The 23901-nt window shown below is 42.2% G+C and overlaps 1 protein-coding gene across 1 annotated transcript in view; it reads left to right on the forward strand.

Moving 5' to 3' along the window:
- Window positions 1–23901, forward strand: part of LRP2 (LDL receptor related protein 2) — a 199620-nt gene that overhangs the window by 66886 nt on the left and 108833 nt on the right. The window contains 9 exon segments of the mRNA XM_044302728.1: window positions 3414–3533; window positions 6262–6390; window positions 7350–7519; window positions 11367–11590; window positions 12757–12963; window positions 13270–13472; window positions 13942–14082; window positions 16106–16309; window positions 23647–23839. Coding sequence (XP_044158663.1) covers window positions 3414–3533; window positions 6262–6390; window positions 7350–7519; window positions 11367–11590; window positions 12757–12963; window positions 13270–13472; window positions 13942–14082; window positions 16106–16309; window positions 23647–23839 — 1591 coding nt within the window.

Genomic DNA, 23901 nt, shown 5'->3' on the forward strand with positions numbered 1-23901 from the left:
ACATTGTAATGCGTTTTGCACTCGCGTGAGAAAAAGCGTGCATGTTTGGTACCCAAACCCGAACTTCTTCACAGAAGTTTGGGCTTGGGATTGGTGTTCTGTAGATTGTATTATTTTCCCTTATAACATGGTTATAAGGGAAAATAACAGCATTCTGCATACAGAATGCATAGTATAATAGCGCTGGAGGGGTTAAAAAACAACAACAAATAATTTAACTCACCTTAGTCCACTTGATCGCGAAGCCGGCATCTCCTTCTGTCTTGATCGTAGCTGTGTGCAGTAACAGGACCTGTGATGACGTCACTACGGTCATCACATGATCCATCACATGATCTTTTACCATGGTGATGGATCATGTGATGACCGGAGTGACGTCACCACAGGTCCTGTTTCTCCACACAGCTAAGATGAAGACAGAAGGAGATGCCGGCTTCGCGATCAAGTGGACTAAGGTGAGTTAAATTATTATTTATTTATTTTTAACCCCTCCAGCGCTATTTTACTATGCATTCTGTATTCAGAATGCTGTTATTTTCCCTTATAACCATGTTATAAGGGAAAATAATAATGATCAGGTCTCTATCCCGATCGTCTCCTAGCAACCGTGCGTGAAAATCGCACCGCATCCGCACTTGCTTGCGGATGCTGGATTTTCACGCAACCCCATTCATTTCTATGGGGCCTGCGTTACGTGAAAAACGCACAAAATAGAGCATGCTGCGATTTTCACGCAACGCATAAGTGATGCGTGAAAATCACCGCTCATGTGAACAGCCCCATAGAAATGAATGGGTCGGGATTCAGTGTGGGTGCAATGCTTTCAACTCACGCATCGCATCCACGCGGAATACTCGCCCGTGTGAAAGGGGCCTTATTCTTTCCTGAAGTCCATTAAACATAGTCATCAAATGAACAACTACTTATTTTCTTGTATTTTCTTGTGCATATTCTTTAAAGGGAACCTGTCACCAGTTTTATGGTGTCCTAACTAAGGGCAACATAAATAAGTGACTGATTCGCTTAGCAAAATGCTGGGTCACTTTCTTTAATTGACCCAGTCAATCTGCCAACATCTTGTATTGAAAAGCTCCAGCTGATAATGATGAGTCATGAATATTCATGAGCTCCAGACTCTCCCCGCCCACCTGCTGCTGAATGACAGTTTGTTTCCATATGAATCAGCAGCAGGTGGGCAGGGGAGTGGCTATAGCTCTGAATTAAATATACGCTGGACTCAATGACATCACGCTGGACTCAAATCAGCTCATTAGCATGCGGCATGCAGCATCTTTATTATGAGGTAACCATCTGTCACACCAGTAAGTGAATACATCTAAGGCACTTTTTAATAGTTAATGATTGTATATAATTAGTTAGATTATAATCAAATATCCACATGACAGGTTCCCTTTAAGTAAATTACCGGTTGGTCTTATTTTGGGCAATGTCTTCAGCATAGTGCAGTTGCAATGGCTATGTGATTCAATCTGGTTATGTTAGTAATCCCTTAGTATAAAAATGCTGATACAGGAACAGGACAATCTCTGATTCCAAACAATTGAAGTGAATAGAGCCGAGTGTATAAGTTTTGCCCAGTGTCAGGGCCAGTACTAGGGTGCATCAACCTGCCTTGCTGAAGGGGCACCACAGATATCCTGGCACCTGAGGATTGTGACCTTCCTATCATATGTTATATTGTATAGCACTTTATTAGATTACTTTATATATGGAGCAGTTTATGGCTGTATTATTTTAGCACAGGATTGGGAACTTAAAGTGGCCCCAATGTTGTAGGTGGGTCCAAATTGACAGAAGGTGGTTCTCAGAATACCATCCTTGCATTGCAGTCCCCAATGCACAGAACGGCCGCACAATGGCCGTGTGTATGAGGCCTTAGGGTAAATGCACACGTTCAGGATTTATGTGCGGACAATCCGCACTGAAATCTGCAGGTGTTCACAGGGAAATCCGTGCGGGCAATCCGCCTCAATTGAATTGGATTTGATACGGATTTGGTGCAGATTTTCCACATGCAGATTTTACTGTACCCATTGAAGTGAATGGAGAAAATCCAGACAGGAAAAATAAAATAAATTAACATGCTGTGGATTTTAAAATCCGCACTGTAGGTCAAAATCCGCATGGAAAAAATTCTCATCGTCTGCATGGGAATTTCAAATTCTCATGGAATACAATGTACATGACCTACGATGCGGATTTTCCACAGGCAAATCCGCGCAGAAAATCTGCACACAATCCTGATTATGTGCCTTGGGGCTCATTTACATGACCATAGGCCATCCATGCCTATACCGCGGACCGTAAATTGCAGTCTGCAATGCACTGACACTGGCCATGGGAATCCCGTATTGCGGCACAGGCCCATTGACTTGAATGGGTCCTCGATCCACAATATATGGCGCAAGATAGGACAAAAGATAGGATATGCTTCCACTCCGTGCCATATCTTGTGGATTGCGGACACATTCAAGCCAATGGATCCGCTTCCGTGATTCACATGGCCGGTGCCTGTATATTGCGTTTTTGAACCGTACCCGGTTTTGGCTCCCAATGACTGTTGTAAATAACTGATCAAAGGGAACCTGTCGTCACCTTTATGCTGCCCATACTAACAGCAGCATAAAGTAAAGACAGGTGAGTTGATTTCAGCGGCCTGTCATTTAAAAGTTAAAAGTAAGTGGTTGCCGAGAACCAACATCACAATCATTGCAGACGGGGCCTGGAAAAGAGTCACGGCCACCTGAGAAGAGTCCTGGTTATTCATGATCTCCTGCTCTCCTGCCCACCTGCTGATGGCTGACAGTCTTCTACCTAGTTTTCTCGGTTTCTCTCTAGGAGAGAACTGCCAATCATCAGCAGATGGGCGGGAGAGCAGGAGATTATAATAATCAGGACTCTTCTCAGGTAGATGTGACTCTTTTCCAGGCCTGGGTGGCAATGATTATGATGCTGGTTCTCGGCAACCACTTACTTTTAGCTGATGAGTGACAGACCGCTGAAATCAGCATTTCTGTCACTATTTTATGCCGCCCTCAGTGTGGTCCGCATAAAGCTAATGACAGGTTCCCTTTAAGTGTGAACTTATATGAATGTAGATAGTAGGGACCTCCTAAATTAACAGCTTGGCTATTATACTCCTCAGCGGCAGCATGTTTCTCTTCACTGATATCAGATCCCTTCTTCCTGGGCATTAAGAGATTATTACATACAGTAGGATAGCTTCAGTAGAGATTTCCACTAAGCAGTAAGATTGAAGAGATTATGGGGGGGAAAACCTTACGAAGTAGTAGTAGGTATACGTTGACAGTATATTTTTCACCAGTCTAAGTTCCTCTGTGCTTTATGAATTATGTACTAATCTGTTGCATCTTCCAATGATCTTACCCTAGGTACCAGTAACTGCGCTGCGCTGAGTTGCTCATACCGGTGTCATTCCTCTCCATCTGGCGGTGTCTGCTTTTGTCCAGCAGGATACATCATCAGCGCAAACGACAGCCGGACCTGCATCGGTCAGTAGAGATACAAATATTATTTCCTGCGAAGTTTGAGTATCTAACCCGATAGAAATTATATCAGATTTTAGTATCACAGAGTATTCATTGTGCAGCCGTTTCTGGTAGGACTTTATGTGTATTTTAAGGATCTGTATAAATCCATACAAAAGTTAAGCATTTTGTTCCAACGTGTTACGTCCAGGGTTCAGGGGTGCATCAAAAGTGTCATAGATGAGAACATAGTCCTGCCACTTTACATATCACTAGTCAGACCACACATGGAGTATTGTGTAAGGTTCTGGGCTCCTGTGAGCATTAGACCTACTATGAAACAGCTGATTGACAGGGGCGCACGGTGTTAGACCCCTGCCAATGAGATACTGAGCAGCTGCAGTAACCTGCCATGGCCAGTACCCAGTCTACGGAGCTTTACTGTCGGCTACAACCTCTGTGCTCGTTCCATCACCAGTGATCGATGGGTGGCCGGGCGTCAGAGCCCCACAAACTGATATTGATGACTTATCCTAACGATAGGTCTTCAACCTCTAGAACATGGACAACCCATGTATGTTGGCCATACACATTGCACTAATGTAGGTTGAACCTGGCAATGTCGTTGAAACCAACCAATCATCTAATGGGTAATCAGTGTTTGGCCAACATGCTTTTGGCAGATGCTTAGGGGAAATGATCAAGCATGCTGGATTTCCATACCTGATCCTTTATTCTAAAGGGAGAAGCTGGCACCCAAGGTGTCTGGCAGAATTGAATTCCCCTCTCCATATTGAGAACACACGTTCAACAAGTGTGCATGTGCATGGAGAGGTCTGGAGGAATAGCCTTTAAGGCACTTTTAGGAAGGTGTCACACAGGCAGGAGATAACCTCATTTAAGCATCTGTATTGTAGAAACCACTGAAGTAAATCTAGATAAGACCCAGTACAACTGGGGGAGATAGGATGGGGGTCCAGATGTTGCAGTATGGACCCTACAGGCATCCGATGGACTGTGCTATTCATATCGGTCCAAAAGGAAAGCCCAGTAGACCTTGGTAATAAATGTGGGGCTTATGGAGGTACTGTATGGCCCCATAGATGTCTTTTTGTGCTATATTCTGCCTGGGCACAGAGCCATGATACGCCATGTGCATGCATGAGCCCTATGGCTGCGTACCGACTGATTTGATCATATGATGATGCAGCTAGTTTTATCTTCATCATCCTGCTTCGGGTCAGATTTCTATTGTGTAGCTTCACTCTTTACAAAATAGCATACAATTACTCTAAGCAGCAGGTCAGGTAGAGCGCCACCACATCCTATCATCCACTGGCCTGTGGTCATGTTCACACTTGATGCGGTCTCATTACTATGCTCCCTTGGATGAACAGGATTAGAAAAACAAAAACTGCGCCGGCCCGGTCCACGGCTGCAGTACCTGATACAACATTGACAAAAAATGGCTGTGTTTTTGGAAGAAATCAGACATTTTTTTTTTTTAGTTCAGGACAACCCCTTTAAGCTATGGCAACCTAAAGAGGAGCTTTATTTGTAGGGTTAGTTAGAAAAAAAGCCCAGTAAAGAAATTAAAGCAAAGATGGAAAATAAGAGTGAAACACTTCAATTAAAGCCATGTTAGCACGTATTACGTGCTGGTTATGAAGGCTACTGTAGTGGTGGGTACTATGGGCCCTGGTAAACCTAGAAGGCCCAGATATTGAGTTCATTGCTCACTTTGAAGATGTTCTTTTTCATGGGGAGTAGTCCAGCATTATCTTCTAAGACTGCGACACACAAAAGCTTTCTACAGTAACAAGATATTGACATCTGTCCCGGCTTCAAAGCGCTAAGAAACGTATTGATATCTTTTATAACAGGACACTATTATCCAACTGCATCAGCATAGAGATGAGGCTTAAAGGAGCGATAAGCATCTCAGTTCAGGAAGGCGATTATGGCTGCCTCATCAGAACCTGCTAACTGTGTACAAGCTAATCTAAGAATATATGTAGATAGATAGAAATGATAGATAGCAGAGAAATAGATAATAGATAGATAATAGATGCATATTAGATAGGTGGAGGAATAGATAGATAGATAATAGATGCATATTAGATAGATGGATGAATAGATAGCTAAATAGATAGAAAGAAAGATTGATAGAAGATAGATGTTAGATAGATGGATACATATATTGTAGATAGAATATAAATAGAAGGAAAGAAGGAGGGAAGGAAAGAACCTTTAATGTGAGCTGGCACAGACTGCATAAGTAGCTAGACAGATTGTAGATAGATAGATAGTAAAGGTAGCCATTCACATTAGATAAATGTAAGCCAAACCGATCTCTTTTAGGGGTATGATGGGGTCTCCTGACTCTCCTTCAGTATCGAATAATGGAGAAAGATGAATTTCACTGTATAGATAACTAGACAGATATGAGATAGATAGATAGAAAAGAAATTGACGAGATAATGAGAATGAGTAAGGCCATTAAAAACGGTCCTCTACAATTGTATAGGGGCTGTCAGTCAGTGAAAACGGACAACATAGGACATGGCCTATTTTTTTTATGGCTATTATTTACTGGCTGTGAATAATCCCATAGACTTCCATTGTTCTTAAAGCAGTTGTGTGAGTGTAGCCTAAGATAGACAGTGAGATACGGTACACTGATAATAGATTAAACCCAGGCACGCATTCTTACATTTATTTTTGTATTCTTTTTCCATTTCCTGTACTTTAGATTTTAACGATTGTGAAATCTGGGGCATATGTGATCAGCTCTGTGAAGATCGTATGGGCAGTCATCGCTGCAGCTGTGTTAATGGATACGTCTTGGAACATAACAAGCACTGTAGAGCCAACACCACCAGTACGTGAGAGATTCAGAAGATTTACTTGCAGCATTCTATTCAAAATGCTAAAAAAAAAAATGGAATATTTGGTAATCCTCCCATGACAATTCTGAAAAGGGGCAAGAAAGGAGGGAGACTAAAGCCACACTGCCCGATTTTTTTTTTGGGCACAAACGTTCACATGAACGCTAGTTGGCGATCATCTGGCAGTGTAATACTGCCACCGACTGCCTAATGAACAAGCAAATACTTAATCATTGGGCAATCCAAATCTTTTGACATGTTTAAAAATTATCGTTTGAAGGCAGCAGATCGTGGTGTCTGATAACAATCTGCCGCCAGCAAACCACTGTACAGCATGAGGACGAGCGATGGCATAGCGATCGCTCCTCCCAATGCTGTGGAGGAGATGGCTGCATGTAATAGCAGAGGTCTCCTCCGCTAGCGAGCAGGCGATTGACAGGAGGGAACGCTTCCCTCCCAACAGTCGTCTGCACATCAGGCTGTGTAATACAGCCTTAAGGAGAGCAGTACAACAATCCAAATTATCAAAGGCATGCTCCCTTTTTCGATCAAATTGCTAGTGTACAGGCATCTCTCTTAAGCTGTGCCAAACAATGTGCCACATGCAAACTGTTCATAAGCTTGGCACTATTTGGTCCATATTCTCTGGCTCAATCTTAAGACACCTCTGATCTTCTGGGGGAACAAAGGACATGGCAGCTTGAAATCCAGCAAGTAGTATTTGCCAGGGTAATACCAATCACTGAAGTACCAGAAGTTACACTACAACAGAGATCAGCAACCTTTGGCACACAAGCTGCTGTGAAACTACAACTCCCAGCATGCAACATGCTCACCTGTTCTTCTAACTCCCATAGATGTGAATAGAGCATTCTGGGAGTTGTAGTTTCAGAACAGCTGGAGTGCCGGAGGTTGCTGATCCCTGCACTACAAGGTTCTGCTTCTTTTCCAGCTGGACCTCCATGGTTGATCTTCTCCAATGGACGAGATCTGCTGATCGGCGACATTCATGGCAATAGCTATCGCACATTAGTGCGTTCACAGAATCGTGGAATAGCTGTGGGGGTGGATTTCCATTTTCAGCTTCGACAAATCTATTGGACGGACACTGTGCAGGACAAGGTATTTCCATGTGTTAAAGGGGTGTTCGGATTTTATACAAGTAAGGGTACATTGATATATCATGAACATTTTTGCAACTTTTTTTATTTTTAAGGATTTTGTGGCTACTTTCACACTAGCGTTTTCATTTCCGCTATTGAGATCTGTTATAAGATCTCAATGTAACGGATCTCCTAGCACCCCGTCTGGGTATCTCCGTTGATGGATGCTCCTAGTGCTTCCCAAGGGCTCCAAGCACTCCGCTCAACACAGCAAGCACTACCGACCCCACAAACCACCATAGCTTGGTTGGGATCTCGTCGTCTTCTACCCACCCTGGACCTACGACAAGGGTTCCAGTGGGGGCACCTCTCTTCCTTCAGAGAGCGATGCAGGAACAGGAACAGCTCTTACAAGAGCTAGGGATTATACTCTGGAGAGTATAATGTTTATAGCAATCCCAAGAGTGTAGTTATCCAATCCCCCTAACATGAGCCCAGACTTCATGAAGGGTAGAACAGGACACTCTAATGGGGCAACATGTCAGCCTTTCATGCGGGTCTTCCAGCAAGGGACACTCCCATGGGGGACCTTGTGGATGACTGAGACGGTTTCTTGCATAAACCAATCACATGCAGTTTTAGGCAGACAGCATCCACCTGTGATACAATCAATCAACACAATGGGATAATGTAATCACTCACAGGCAGACAACACCCACCTGTGATACAATTAACCAACACAATGGGATAACGTGATCACTCACAGGCAGAAGCTACACACTTTTCCCTTTGTAGAATAATGAGCCAGGGGGAAGTAGTCGGTGGTCAGTAGATTCCTCTACCGAACTAATAAAACATAACATTGCCTATAATACTCCACACATAAATCAGGATTAATAGTTTCTTGTAACCCCAAGAGACTGAGGGGGGGGGGGGGGGAGAGGGTTTCCATAGTACTGGGTCCATAGTCTGTAGGAAGGAGGCTAGCTAGTCAATGGGGACAAAACTGAACTGAACGAAATGGATGCACCAAAATGCATTCCGTTCCGTTTGGTTGCATCCCTATCGTGGACAGAATAACGCTGCAAGTATCATAGTTTGCTGTTTTTGAATGAAAACCATATTTGTTTATATCCAAACACTGAAAACCCTTACAGATCTAGTCCTGAGAGTTTACCATAAATGTATGAGGTCTAGATAATCTGTGAGGGAAATACGTCGGTAGCACAGCACACATGGGACAAGACAAGATGTTACAAAGTATCAGTGTAGACAAGATGCATCAAGCTGGAATCCAAGCTGTTTAGTTCACAGAGGATTGCTTACTGGATGCTAGTCACACACACAGCTGCAGGCAGGTCATGGTTTGTGCGGATTTTCAGTTTCTGTATATGGGGCATACTATATCTCCTTATGGAGAGCGCCTTAATCAGCGTGAGGAGTCTTATAGGTCAGGCAACGCTCCTCTGGAATTCTGGGAAGAAAGGATGCAAATGATCTCTTAGCAAGCTCTTCCTCTAATGCCGCCAGATGAAAGGCAGCTATAATTATTATCCAAGTCATGCCTCTAAGTCGATTTAGGGTACTTTCACACTTGCGTTGCTGGATTCCCGCAGGCAGTTCCATCGCCGGAACTGCCTGCCGGATCCGTCAATCTGTATGCAGACGGATACCATTTGTAGACGGATCCTGATGCAGATCCGTCTCACAAATGCATTGCAATACTGGATCTGTCTCTCCGGTTGTCATCCAAAAAAACCGGATCCGGTATTTATCTTTTTCACATTTTTAAAGGTCTGCGCATGCCGCAGCCGAGTCCGTTTTTCCGGAGCACTTGGGGCCGGATCCGGCATTAATGCATTTCAATGTAAAATAATGCTGGAATTCCGGCAAATTTTGAACAGAGAAAGTACCGCAACTTTTCTATACCATGATTAAGCTTTGTTGACATACAACTGGACATTCCCCTTAATCAATAAGAATAAGATATTTTAAAAAAGTAAAAAATAATAATAATATAAAGTATAAAATTATCTTACAAATATTTTAATGAAGGTTTCATGCTTGTATTACTTGATATGGATTAAACAAAGCCTTCTATTATGTGGACATCTTGTGCAATTTCCCATTTATTTTTAATGGAGTTAAAATACCTAATAGAGGACATTCTTTCAAAATGAGTCAATCTTTTATTAGTCAGTTTTGGAAACCTGATGTGGTAAATGTAAAAAGTGCCTTTTTTCTTGAATGATAAAAATCACATATTTTTCCTGCATATTTGTGTTTATGCTGTAATGGATCTCTTCATAGAGAAGCCACTGAAGCAGGTCATTGTTTTCAGCCTGGTTAGGAAAGCATAACGATCGGGCCCAGCAAGACCTGCAATACCATGTGCTGAACATGGAGAGCTTCTTAAAGGGTCACTAACTTTCAAATTTTTTTTTTATGTCATAGAAACATATCAAAAGTTTAAATTCGTGGAGGTCAGAGTGCTGGTAGCACACTCCCTCTCCTTGCTGTGTGAGACAGGCTCCATAGAAGTCAGGGGCCCACTTTGATTTTGTCCTCGGCAGCGATGAGAGAGAGCACACTATGCGCAAGCTTCTCTCGCCTAGTTCTAGGGATTGATTGGGGATCTCAGCACTCAGACCCCCATCGATCTAAACTTTTGATATGTCTCTGTGATATATCAAAAGTTTTTTTTTTTTAAGTTAGTGAACCTTTAAGTAATTATCTCTATGTAAAGTGTGACGTAGTACAAAACGACTTTTGTCAGTAGTGACCCACAACATCTTCGGAGGTCCGTGCTCCAGGGCAGTTTCTGGGTGGTTTTCTGGAGAAAGCATTGTTGCGTAGGTCCTGCCTACTGTTTAGAAAAGTGGTGAGTTTGGCATGGGGGCAAATTTGTGTGCAAAATGGGGCTTGTACAAAAAGTTGTGACTTTTTATGCCAGTTTAACAAATTCCACCCAGTATGTAGACAACTCCAGGGGTGCACTGGCCATAAACTCTACAGGGAAATTTCCCCGTGGGCCAATGCCCAGGGGGCTGCCCAAGCCCTTTTCTCTGCCACTGATCCCCGAGGCCCCCTGCTCCATATCCTAATCAGAGACAACTGGAGGAGAAGGACATAAAATGACAGCTATTGATGTCCACCACAGAGGGATGGCTTTTGGGGCAACATATTGTGATGCCTTGTGGTATTTGGGTCTGCTCGGAGAGTATTTTGCACTATGGTATTGTAGACCCTGCCTACTTGTGTTGTCCCGCTTTCTGTCAACTTGGACCCACCTACAACATGGGGTTACTTTAAGTTTTTTTTCTAGGGCCACTTCCCAGTCCACCCCTGGTCAACGCTTAAGCTCCACCTAGTGGTGGCTTCAGGCAAGCAGAATTTTATCATTAAATCTATAGGGTAGTTTACTAATCAAGAAGCGCTGGAATTCTAGTGCAATTTGTGCCAGAAATCTAACGTGCATGCCTTGCACCACATTTGTTATGTTTTTTAGACATATGTTTTCACCTTGTTCTCCAAAAGGCATGGCTTAGTAGGGTGTGGTTTGTTGGAAAGGTTATGGCTTAAGATTCAGCAACATTTTGGGGCAAATTTCTGGTGCAAAGTAAGCCAACTAATAGGTGGTATAACTCTACCAACCTCATAAAATATTACTGAAACTTGAAAGTGGATGTTACTGTATCCACCTGACCACTGCTAGGTGCCATGTTATTTGCAAGAAGACAGACCACTTATGGTCTTAATTGGCCAACAGCGGATCACCCAAATCCTTTCTGCAATATTTATTTTCTTGCCTTTCATTTATATAAAAAAAATATATTTAAGTGATTTATGAAATATTCTTCTATTAGGTTTTTTCTGCGGACATAGATGGCTCAAATGTACGACAAGTCCTTAACGTATCTGTTGACTCCCCTGAAAACTTAGCAGTCGACTGGATCAGCAATAAGCTTTATGTGGTTGAAACAAGTGTCAACAGGATTGACATGGTAGACCTTGATGGGCAGAATCGGATAACATTAATAGCAGAAGATTTGGGCAACCCAAGGGGAATAGCAGTTGATCCAACAATCGGGTAAGTATCAATATTATAATTTGCACATTTTATTGGTCTAGGAAAACAAACACAAACTTTTTAGTTTTGCACCCCCAAAAAGCTTCTTGGTGGCTCTTGACTCCCTATTTGACCATCTTCTACAATTGGACGCCAATTTAATTTCCACATGTTTTCTAGTAATGTGCCTTGGGGTGCACTAATAAGACATTTTCATAAAAAAATGCATGCATTGCCAAATTTATATAGCTATTCATCGACTGTTCCTGTACTTGGTCATTGGAAACCTAATGCCTTGCTAGCTGTGAGCTATAGCAGTCATTCATACCTCCAGTTTACTGATCTAAGTAGGTGCAGAGAGATGATCATGATAGTAATTTACTATCATGAAGAACAGCTCTGGAGAACAAACTGATATCATGACTAGGGATGTCCCGATACAATTTTTTAACGCAGAGTACGAGTACCAATACTTTTATTTAAGTACTCACCGATACCAATTACTGATACCAATTATAACAGCGGCGCAGTTGCTGATAGCAATGAAAAAATTGAAGCTGGAATTTGGTTGCTATGGACAACTGCTTTACTTTTCCTTTGTACAAGGGTTAGTAAATTAATAAATGGGCATATGCCAGTGTTTTCCAACCAATGTGCCTCCAGCTGTTGCAAAACTACAACTCCCAGCATGCCCGAACAGCCTTTGGCTGTTCGTCTGTTTTAACATGAAATGGAGAGAAATTAACTGAATTTCTTCTCCATTTCATGCACCATACCCACCTGGCCTGCTGTAATCCTTCCCATGCAGATGCTCCTAGAGTACTAGGAGGAAGTGGTCTTAACTTCCTCCCAGTGCTAGGCAACCGCATGAGACTTGGGAGCCGCCGCACAGAAGTCCCGCCCCCACACCGATCAGCTGGGACACGCTGCCATCCCCACGCTGATCGGCTGGGAGCAGCGCCGCCGCCCGGAGGACAACATGGGACCCACCGCTGATCATCTGGGATGACACCGCTGCACGGCAATGAGGTATCGGCCCTGGTATAGGCGACATTTGCACGAGTACAAGTACTCGTGCAAATGTCCGGTATCGGTACCGATACTGGTATCGGTATCGGGACATCCCTAGTCATGACTATTAACAAACTGTGCCGACCAGGTGAACAGTTGTTTTATTTCATTCACAGGTACTTATTCTTCTCTGATTGGGACAGTGTATCTGGAGATCCCAAGCTGGAAAGAGCATTTATGGATGGCACAAGTCGTCATGATTTAATTAAAACCAAAATGGGCTGGCCAGCTGGTATCACCCTGGATATTGTGTCTAAGAGGGTGTACTGGGTGGATAGCCGCTACGACTACATTGAAACTGTGACCTATGATGGTCTGCAAAGGTACGTCTCATATATGTGCAATAAGAACTACTTCCTTTTACTCACTCTGTGCTACTACCTACTTGAAATGAGTCATTCGAATCGTAGTCAGCTAAAATCTCATGATAGTTTTCTTTTGTGAGCTTGTCCTGTGGACAGGACCACAAAATGGATTGTGCACCATTTTCAGGACTGAGAGTGGTCTGGGCCCCCAGGGATTAGAAGGTTAATTTACAAACCACTAAAGCCACAATGCACTCGGGTTAGGTTAAAAAAGTACATTTGAGAAACGCGTATTACTTTTGAAATATGTGCAATTTGTTACAGGAAAACAATAGTACATGGAGGGAATATTGTTCCACATCCTTATGGAATTAGTATCTTCGAGCATTTTGTGTATTTTACCGACTGGACAAAACTTGCTGTGATGAAGGCCAACAAATTCTCAGACATCACAACTCAAACTGTCTTTACTTCTTCATCAAGACCTTATGGAGTCACCGTTTATCATTCTGCTCGCCAGCCATATGGTAAGACAGACTATCTATCTATCTATCTATCTATCTATCTATCTATCTATCTATCTATCTATCTATCTATCTATCATCATCTATCCACCATCTATCTGTCTATCTGTATATCTGTCTGTCTGGTCTGTCTAATTCAGATTCACTCTATTGGCAGGACTAAATACATATTAGCATTTCCAAAGCAAGTGGGAAATAATTGTGTATTTATTTAACTATCATCCAATCTAACTTCTGCTGGGAACAAACTTCAGCCTTAGAAAATTAGATATTTAAATCCTTTCTAGATATGTTCTACATTCCTTTATAATGGTTCCCCATAGAGAAGACTCCTCTTTTATTGCATAAGTCAAAAACTCTATAGTGGAAGTCCTTTTACATATACACCATTTTGTAAATGACATCATGACGGTAAAGCAAGCTATAAATTCATAATATCCATTCAATAATAATAATAATGTTGTTTGTCTAGTGCGAAACCCTTGTGGAATCAATAATGGAGGGTGTGAGCAGATATGCGTCCTCAGTCACAGAACTGACAATGATGGCCTTGGGTATAGATGCCGCTGTCGACTTGGGTTTGATTTACATCAAGATGGACGCCGTTGTGTTGGTAAGAAAATTCACTGGAACGCTTAAAAAGATACTCTAAGGGAAATGTGTTTAATCTGTATAGTAATGTGCACGTCCACCTAATGAGGTGGTCGTGCATGTTTCGTCCCATCCTTCAACTGCCACCAGCTGTATCTTCTGACAGTTGTGACAGTTACAGGTAGAGAGCTGCAGCAGAAAGGATACACACCACACCCTAAAAAAGAATGCACCCCCTGAGAAAGGACACACACCCTGCACTGGCAGCTTGAAATAAATGTAGCAGATCAATTGGTGCAATGAATGGGGAGATCTCTAGATGTGTGTGAGGGACAGGGCTTTGTTAGAAAGAGATGAGATGTCTGATATTCATGTTTTACATTAATCACGACATAACCCCTTTAAACAAAGTGATAACTTCAAGTGTTATCTGGAGCAGGGAGTCACAATTTCTACTAGGGCCTTACTAGAAAGAACATGGTGATGCCTGGTACTCATCAGTGGTTGAAGAAAATACCAGAATTACAAAAATGTCTCATTTTATCTTTTATTTGTCTCCTGTGTGTTTTCTGGAACCAATAGAAGTGCAAAATGAGTCATTTTTTCACAAATTTGATTCTTTTGCAGCTAAATCAGCATATTGTCACATGTATCAAAGCTTCCTGACGAGTGGAACCTCACCAACAAGTTAGGGTGCCTCAACAGTGAGGTCTACTTTGCAGTTTCATAAGATCTGGTCCAGGGCCTAGGTTCTCACCTTGTAGTAAGTGGACCCCAGAGGGTATACGCCATATCTCTAGGGGGTATTTGCACTAAGCTCATGCTGCTCTGTGTGTGATCATAGATTTGAGGGAACCTTCATATAATTTGTTTAGGTAGGATGTGCTTTAGTAATTCTGTAAATCACTGGATCTGATCACCCAGCTATGTCCTCTAAGAGTAAAGAAGGATTAGCTATATGAGGGTATGGCGGCCTCTAGTTTGCGGTGTGTTTGATCATTCCCACACTGCAGCTCAATGTGTCTTTGTATTTTTTTAGACACTATAGTTCTTTTCTCACAAGGTCAGGCTTTGATACAGTGAAAGGCATCATTCAGATTTCTTTATTTTACACACATACACATGCATTTCAACGTGCGCAGTTACTGACTGTTCTAATAGGCCTTATACAAAAAAAACTCATGCTTGCAAAATAATGTTTTTGTTGTTCTTATATCAGAAGTATTGAATATTCAACCCTAGCTGATGTGAAACTACTGCTTCCAGCCAAGGCAGAGCTATAGTGGTGCAGTAGAAGCAGTCACCCCGGTGCCTGAAGGGTGTGAAACACTTTGTAGGTGTGGATCCTGTTATAAACTTTTCATTGGGGTCCAGAAGCTTCAGGTTATGTCTCTGGCCCTCAGAACCATGTAAAAAATGAAAATCAGACATCATATAGTACATGACTCCCTCTTTCTATCAAAGCTAGAACCAGCCCTGTACCTCACATGGATCCAGAGGTCTCCACATTTATTGCTCCAGTTGCCCTGCTAGATTTATATCAAACTGACAGCTCAAGGGGAGTGTTTTGTCTGCTGCAGCCAAGGGGGCGTGTCTCAGCTCTCCCTATCACAGCTCAGGGGGCGTGTCCATGCTCTCCCTATCACAGCTCAGTGGGCGTGTCTCAGCTCTCCCTATCACAGTTCAGGAGGCAGTTGAAGGATGAAACTGAGCATGTGCGACCATCTCAGTGAGCAGGACAAATAAATAAGAAAAAGTACAAAGAGCAGGTGGCGCCATAAAGATACATTTTATTGAATAACTCAGTGGCTATGCAAAATTTGTAATTACACGAAATTACAAATGTATTCAGGTTGAGGAGCTGGTTTTAAAACTAGAATATTTTTTGTAGGACAACCCCTTTAAGTATGGATAGATCTATGTGTATAAAATGTGTAGTATGATAGCTTAAGTAGAAAATAGTACTAAAAAAGAATTTAAAAAAAGATATCCCCCTCCCAATGTATAGTCTAGTATTGAGTCTAAGCTGTCATATCTATCTGCAGGTGTGCAAAAGTTTCTGCTTTTCTCCTCGCAACTCGCTGTCCGAGGGATTCCATTTAACCTCTCCACCCAGGAAGACGTCATCATTCCCATCACTGGGGTCCCCTCCTATTTTGTTGGAATCGATTTCGATGCTCAAGATAACAGCATATTTTATTCCGACACTGTAAAAGACATGATCTACAAGCAAAAAGTAGATGGTACAGGTAAGTTTTTTTTTTGAACAGGTTATTTTTTATTGAAAGTTTACCAATACAACAATCTCCAGAAAGAGTAAAACGTACAGACATTCCACCACAACATAACCATCACTATCCAGACAGCAAAAATTAAGCTGCAATAGTAAATATCAAAGCATAAAGCGATTTATAAAAACATGACTGGTAGTGAACATAATAGACATAGTAAATACCCAGCACACAAACACACACTATTCACTCACTCAAAAATAGAGGACATGAGTATTCAAGGTACAGTATGACTGGTTTGGGTGCTTATCCAAGTATCCTATATCTTAGGGAAGCAATCAGGGGGCCCTCTATGTTCATACACTAGTTTATATAGTGTCAGATCTGAGTTGATCAGTTGTATCCAGTGTAGCTTAGTAGGAGTTTTGGGGGTCTTCCATGTAAGAAGAATGGTTTTCATGGCATAAAACATAAGAAGGCGGTTTTTATACCATAGTTAGTGGTAATTACCTCATTCGCCAGGCCCAATAGACTTGTCATAGGCGAGGAAATGGCTGGCAATCTAATCCTTGTATTTATATGTATCTCGGTCCAGACAGTTTGCATAACCGGGCACTGCCACACCATATGAAATAAATAACCATTATCATGTCCACATCATGTACAATGAGGGTTAAGTAATTTATTCATTTTAAATAACCTACCGGGGGTATAATAAACCCTGTGTGGCCACTTAATTTGTATGAGATGGTCTCTGGCACTGACAACTGTGGACCACCAAGTAGAGCTTGGCTCTTTCATATGAGCTACCTCCAAACCATCAATATCCTGCTTCCATTTGTCAAAAGATTTGTCAAGCGGAGACTCAGCCATTTGTGTCGCATTAAAAGGTCAAAACATGTTTTATATAATCGAACCCTCCTAACCACTGACTCAGTGGGACCACATTCCAACCCCAGAGGACCCTTGCGAAACGAAGCGATGCAGACAGTCTCGAAGTTGGAAATACCTATAAAGACTATGCTGGGTCAAGTTAAATTCCTGCTTCAGACTAGTGAAGGACCTAAAAACACCCTGCTCATACAGCTGAGTAAGGTATTGCAACCCCCTCTGTAGCCAAAATTCAAAAGTTCGTCAAAGAATATAGTTCCGGCAAGCTACTATTGCGCCATAATGGAATATATGGCGACCATGTTTCCCCATCTTCCGTAACCAAATGAGTATCTACCCACACGACCCATACAGCCACCATAGCAGCCATGGTGGAAGTATAATGATCCATCGGACAGACCCCTTCCCTATACCCTAAACTTGTGAGTGATTCAAAAGAGCCGACTAGAGCAGCTTACAACTCCACTGCCGTATTACCCGCATCCGCTCATATGCAAATTAACCAGAGATGAGTCCTGTATGTGAGATGAGTCAGGGACAGGACTCATCTTAGGTTAATTTGCATATGTATCAAATCGTTTTTTTTTCCCAATCAAAGGACACAGAGCTATGGGGACTGGGTATTGTGGATGTGCTAGCGGCCATCTAGCAACCCATGTCCTCAGCTCTATACACAAAATCCCGGTGACAGGTTCCTTCTAAACTAATCCACAACCTGAAGTTTAGAGTGTTAGGAAATATGCATCAAAATCATTAATCAAGCAGAGACTCTATTTACTCCAGTTTACACCAAAACCCGAGAAAATGCCAAATTTGTCTACTGTACTTACTATAGCATTTAAGGAGTCTCCCGGGTCTACCAAATGCACCAACATGTCATCTGACTTAGTAGAAATACGTATGGACAAGGGCTTTAACATTAGTGCAAAAAGCAAGGAGTATAGGAGGGGACATACCTGCCTAGGAAAATGGATCTGAAACCTAACCACTAACTTTAACCCGAGCTACCGGAGATTGATATTGAGTAATTGCATTCAGCGAAGAAATTTCTGGAAAAACCCCATCCAGTTGAGTGTGGCCCATATACATATACAATCCCACTCCACAGAATGGAAGGCCTTTCAGTTATTTAAAGAGGCTAAGACCCTCATTTCCATATTATCATGCTTAATCTGAAGGTTAGAATATAAGCACCTTAAGTTTTTATCAGTATTCGGCATAAAACCAGACTGATCCAACCCCACTATTGACAGTGTCTCATCCCTTAACCACAATGCAAGTACTTTCCCTAGATTTCAAAGATTCAAAAGCAAGATAAGTCTATATGAGCTGCACTGGTTCGGAGGCTTTCATGGCTTGTGAGTCACTACAGTTGCCTCCTCAGAAAAAGATGGAGGCAAAGAACGATGTTCAAAAGCATATTCAAACATGGTGCTTATACCAGTCTGCCGAAAAGCCATCCGGACCTGACTATCCTTACGTGCAAGAGTAGGGAGTGCAATCCCATCTAGTAAGCGGGCTACATCTGCCTGTATAAAAGTAATCTTAGAAGCATATAAGTCTGAATAATAGGAAGCAAACTAGTGTCACACATCTCTAGGTTCAACAACCCTGGTTCCAATACTTGCAGCCACAGTTTGTGGAGACTTCGATCTAGCTAAATATGCCAAAGCTCTATCGTATTGCTTCTGCAAAAGTATAATCAGTGAGGTGTAATAGAAACCGATGCTGCTCTGATTCTCACTACTCGGATTCCTTAGAAGCTCCTGCTCTTTATGAAGGACAGCAAGCGCCAGGTTCGTCTGAGTCATCCGCAATTCAGATCTATGAGTTGCTATGGCATGAATTGACGTTCCCTTCATTACTGTTTTAAATGCGAGAGGCCTAGGTCAGGATTTGAGGCGTGCTATATCATCTTATGGAGAGTGACTCCAAAACAGCTGTCTGCAGATGAGATGGCTTAACTATTATCCAAGTCAAGTCTCAAGGCCTATTTAAAGCTACCATACATCTGGTGGCATCAGAAGAAGAGCTTGCTAAGAGCTCATTTGCATCCCTTTTCCAAGAATTCCAGAGGAGAATTGCCTGGCCTATAAGATGCCTCATGCCGATTAAGGTGCTCTCCGTAACGAAATATAGGCCCCACCAGTTATAAACACACAGACGTGGGTATAACTATAGGGGACGTAGAGGTAGGAGTTGCATTTGGACCCAGGTCCCTGATGGAGCCCAGAAACCACTCTGCACACAAAGAATATAGATGGCAAATAGTGAGTGGAAAAGAAAGAAGGATTAAAATACTAGACATATGCATTGCATCTACATGACATCACAGTAAATGTAGGACTGTCACCAATCCCGGCATCATTTGTAGAAATAAGGAAAATTCTTTTAAGAAATTTCCTGACTGGGACATTTTTGGGGAGACATCAGGATCTATAGTGATGGCTCCCTTGGCCCTGAACACGCATAGTTATTATGTCTGCCAGGTTTGGAAGACACTAACCAGGATCCATGTATTCTATTTCATGGTAATTACACAGCTTTTTTAATATATTCCTCCACTAAGAATCACATGAACAGTTTGGGATCTTTAAATACATTGTATTTATTTTACGCACTTATATAGCGACTGACATATTCCGCAGCGCTTTACAGACATTAGCATCAAGCTGTCCCCAATGGGCTCACAATCTAAGGTCCCTATCAGTCTGTCTTTGGGGTGTGAGAGGAAACTGGAGAACCCGGAGGAAACCCGCGCAAACACGGGGAGAACATACAAACCCCATGCAGATGTTGTCCTTGGTTGGATTCAAACTCAGGACCCCAGCGCTGCACAGCACCAGTGCTAACCACTGAGCCACCATGCACATAAAATAATGCACCTGCCCCTTTAATTAAATTATACAATACTATACAGCCAGTTTTTTAGCTTTACACTATATTAAGGTATGAGGGGGTGATTGATACCATGCAGTGTGTTCAGTCCCGTGGCTGATATCTCCTTGTTATTTGTAAGTTCTTATAAGAATTAGGAATCATTGGTCAAATCATCCTTTTAACCCGATAAACATATCAATGTCAAACAAGACGTTTAAGATAAAGCTGCCGGTGCAGCCTGTGGAATGTCTGCGGGGGCTCCTCAGTGCAGGCCCGTGCCAGTTCATGAGGGGTATTTTGCTTTGCACAATACGCCTGTCTTCGAGGAGGCACGCTGTTTCAGCATGGCAGTCTTATTACTCCGTACCAGGGCCTCTGATTAGGAATAGTTGAAAAAGCAAAACATGTTTACAAAGAATTTGGCACAAGTTTTCAGATTAACGTTACACATTTTGCTGTGAACTTCAGTTATACGGCCGATACATCTTACCTGCGCTCATACGTAGTAGCAAATAGCAGGAGAGAGGTTGCGTTTCTGATGTCTGTCGCTCATGGGGCAGAGGCGTGGTGTGGGTTGCCAGCACATGGGGAAAGCCAAGTATAGCATCCCTAAGGCTGGGTTCATATCACGTTTTCCCACCCAGTTATAGTATACAAAAAAAACGTATACCTTAAACAGATGCCTCAGACTGATGCCATACAGTGGCATCCTTCACCATAGAGTTCCATTATAAAAATAAGGTATATGTATTTTTTACCATTGTAAAAAAAAAAAAGTATACTTTTTTTTTTTACTGGACTCTGCAGGATACAAGAACGTGGTGTGCTGTGTTTTTGTATCCTTTTTTTTTTTCTAACTTATATGTCAAACAGGCATAAAATGTGATGTGAACCCACCTTAACCTGTGGACATGCCGTTTTTTTCACAGACAGCTGCTAAGATTGCGAGACCCCCAGCAATCACGTTATCCCCAGGTCCATAAGAGAAAGTGGCGTAGCCGCTTCCTTTATTCCCTGCGTAGTGCTCATTGAGCGCTATGCACAGAGAAAAACAGACGTCAGAGGCCATAATAAACTGCTTCTGTTTCATCCTCGGGTGTCACCGGCTGTCAGTGCCAACAGGGACACATCCTGCTGCTGCTGGATTGCAGGAGCTTTAAAGGGGTTGTCTCATCTGAGATAATGGGGGCATATCGCTAGGACCCACCACTAAGACTCGCACCTATCTCCTAAACGTGGTGGAGAGTGCACTGCGCATGCGCAGCCACCCTCCATTCATTTCTATTGGGCTGCTGAAAATAGCCGAGCATGCTCTTGATAAAGGGGTACTGTACCGAAACGCGTCAAGCTTTTTATTTATTAAAGACCTCTACTTTGGAACTTGGAGCCCCGGTGTCATCCTTTGGGGGACATAGAAGTCACATCCACCATTACAAGGCGATCTCGGCGGGGGAGGTACAAGTATAGGTGTTATGTGCTTATCCTATACTTCCCTCCCCGGTAAAGTAAGTCCTTTGCCAGTGCTTATTTTATACTCATAAAGGAGATACACTGAGATTTGTTGATATACGCCAAGTTGAGTAGATTTAAATACAATCCATGTATCCTCTAATGGATTTTTATATACGATTTTATACCGCAATTACTAATTTTATGCTGTCTGTCACTTAGAGACTTTTTATTCACTTCCTGGTACACTTTTACCTTACTACTCTATTTAAGAGTTAATTTCGTTCACCACTCTGGCATTGGACGATAATTGAATACTGCAGACCAGTGTCTGGCCCTCTGGCGCCCCCACTGAGCTCCCAGGATATACCTGGAACAGCACTGTATAACCGCCTTTCTTTCTTATCTCTTATCATTCCAGCGGTTCACTGGTGCGCACTGATTTTCATGGTTTGTGGAGCTGCCTTATTCCCTTTGAGTCATCACATCTAGACCTTTCACTACCATTCATTGCAAATATCCATTGGTGCCTCATATCCTATTCCCTCCTCTGCCGTCCTACATCCCTGTTCACCCGACTCCTTTTTGTTTTATTATATCTCTCAGCCAGCCTAGGCATCCATATAACAAACTGGGTAGATTATTTAACAAAATACCAAGTTTATTATTATAGATGCATCAAGTGGCTGAGATAACTTCCAAATAATTACAGGGACCTCCGTAATCAATCATCTTCAGATGATGCAAGTTAGCAAGTTGTGTGACCAAGTTAGCATGTGCATACAACTATACAATGGGTCCCCAGAATTAATTGTACGGGTGGGACCTAGGGCCTCAGTCTGGCACTGGCCGTATATGTATGGCGCTTGGTCGTTATATAGTTGAAAAAGGAGATTATTACTGTGGGGGCCTAAATGGAGTCTGCACAGCAGGTCCACTACTACTTTGAGTGGTAATAGTAAAGTTTCCATGGGTCTGCCCCCAGAGTAGTAATCCTCCATTATGAGGTGAGTCCCTGTCAATATTTGTCACCCCCCCCCCCACTCCAGTCACTAAAATGACCCCTGAAACAAACAGAGAAAAAAATACCTCACTGTGCTCAGACTATAGACTGGAGCGGCACACAGCTTTAGGCGGTACAAACTAAAAGAGAACCGTCAGAAAGTAATAAAATTCTGGATAAAAATTCAGAAAATAATATTATGTTTTACATTAATGTCACTATAAAGACTGATTCAGACGACCATGTTAAAAATGATTCATGTTGTGGCCCTGGGGTCTGAATGTCCATGTGTAATATGTCCCCCTCTTGAAAAATATTTATGTATGAAAAATATATCAGTCTGATTTGGTAATCCTCTCCAAATCTAGTGTATGCTTATTTGGAGTAAAGAACACCTGGAGGACTCATCACCAGGGTTCAACAAGAGTTATACAAAAAATAAATAATGCGATTAATTTTCAGTCTTCAGAAGAGTTGATTACTTACAGAAATAGTTTAGGAAAAGTATATTAATCTATTGTCCATGAGTGTCTGTTGATAGTCCTTGAAGTATCATTGTTGAAGGTCAGGAATCCTCTTGTCAAGGCTCCATGTGTCTGTTCTTCATCTTCTCCAGCAAACAACAAAACAGACTCGAGAGTGAGTGTAAGAAGACCACCCCTTGTCTGTCCCTGTCATTTATACTATAGATACAGGCGTGTCTTTACTAATGTATGGGCTTATACATTGTCATATATGGTAGACTTCAAATATAATATTATATCACATATTATTTAACACCATGTAGGACTTGGAGCTGCTGACTGTCAGAGACAATTGTCTCCAATGCTCTCCGGGTCCGTTTTTCGTGGGACATGAACCAGAGTAGTGTATGTATGCCCCGAGGGTAAAAGCAGAAAAACAGAGGTGTGAATTGCACCTTTTGTCCTCTATGGGTCCATGAGCTGTCCATGAGCAGACCCGGTACACACACTGAATGAGGTTGTGGAAACACTACAGTAAAAATGTAAAAGTAATACATAAATAATATATAAATAATACAAAATATATAAATAATGCAGAAATAATACATACATAAATAACATATAAATAATTAGAGAAGAAGAAAAAATAATACTGTCATTTCTATCAGGGAAAGAAATTCTCACCGCTAATAGGGTGGAAGGCGTAGAAGACCTGGCTTATGACTGGATCTCTAAGAACCTCTACTGGACGGACCCAAGATATAGAAGCATCAGTGTCATGAGGCTTGTAGATAAGTCGCGAAGAGCGATCATTCAGAATTTAAATCAGCCTCGCTCCATCGTAGTCCACCCTGTGATGGGGTAAGTCTATCCTTTCTTTATTTACTCTCTATTCTCCTTTTGCTGCTTGTGCTTTTTTAACC

Source organism: Bufo gargarizans, chromosome 8, assembly GCF_014858855.1.
Source record: "Bufo gargarizans isolate SCDJY-AF-19 chromosome 8, ASM1485885v1, whole genome shotgun sequence".
In the NCBI taxonomy this organism is placed as follows: domain Eukaryota; kingdom Metazoa; phylum Chordata; class Amphibia; order Anura; family Bufonidae; genus Bufo; species Bufo gargarizans.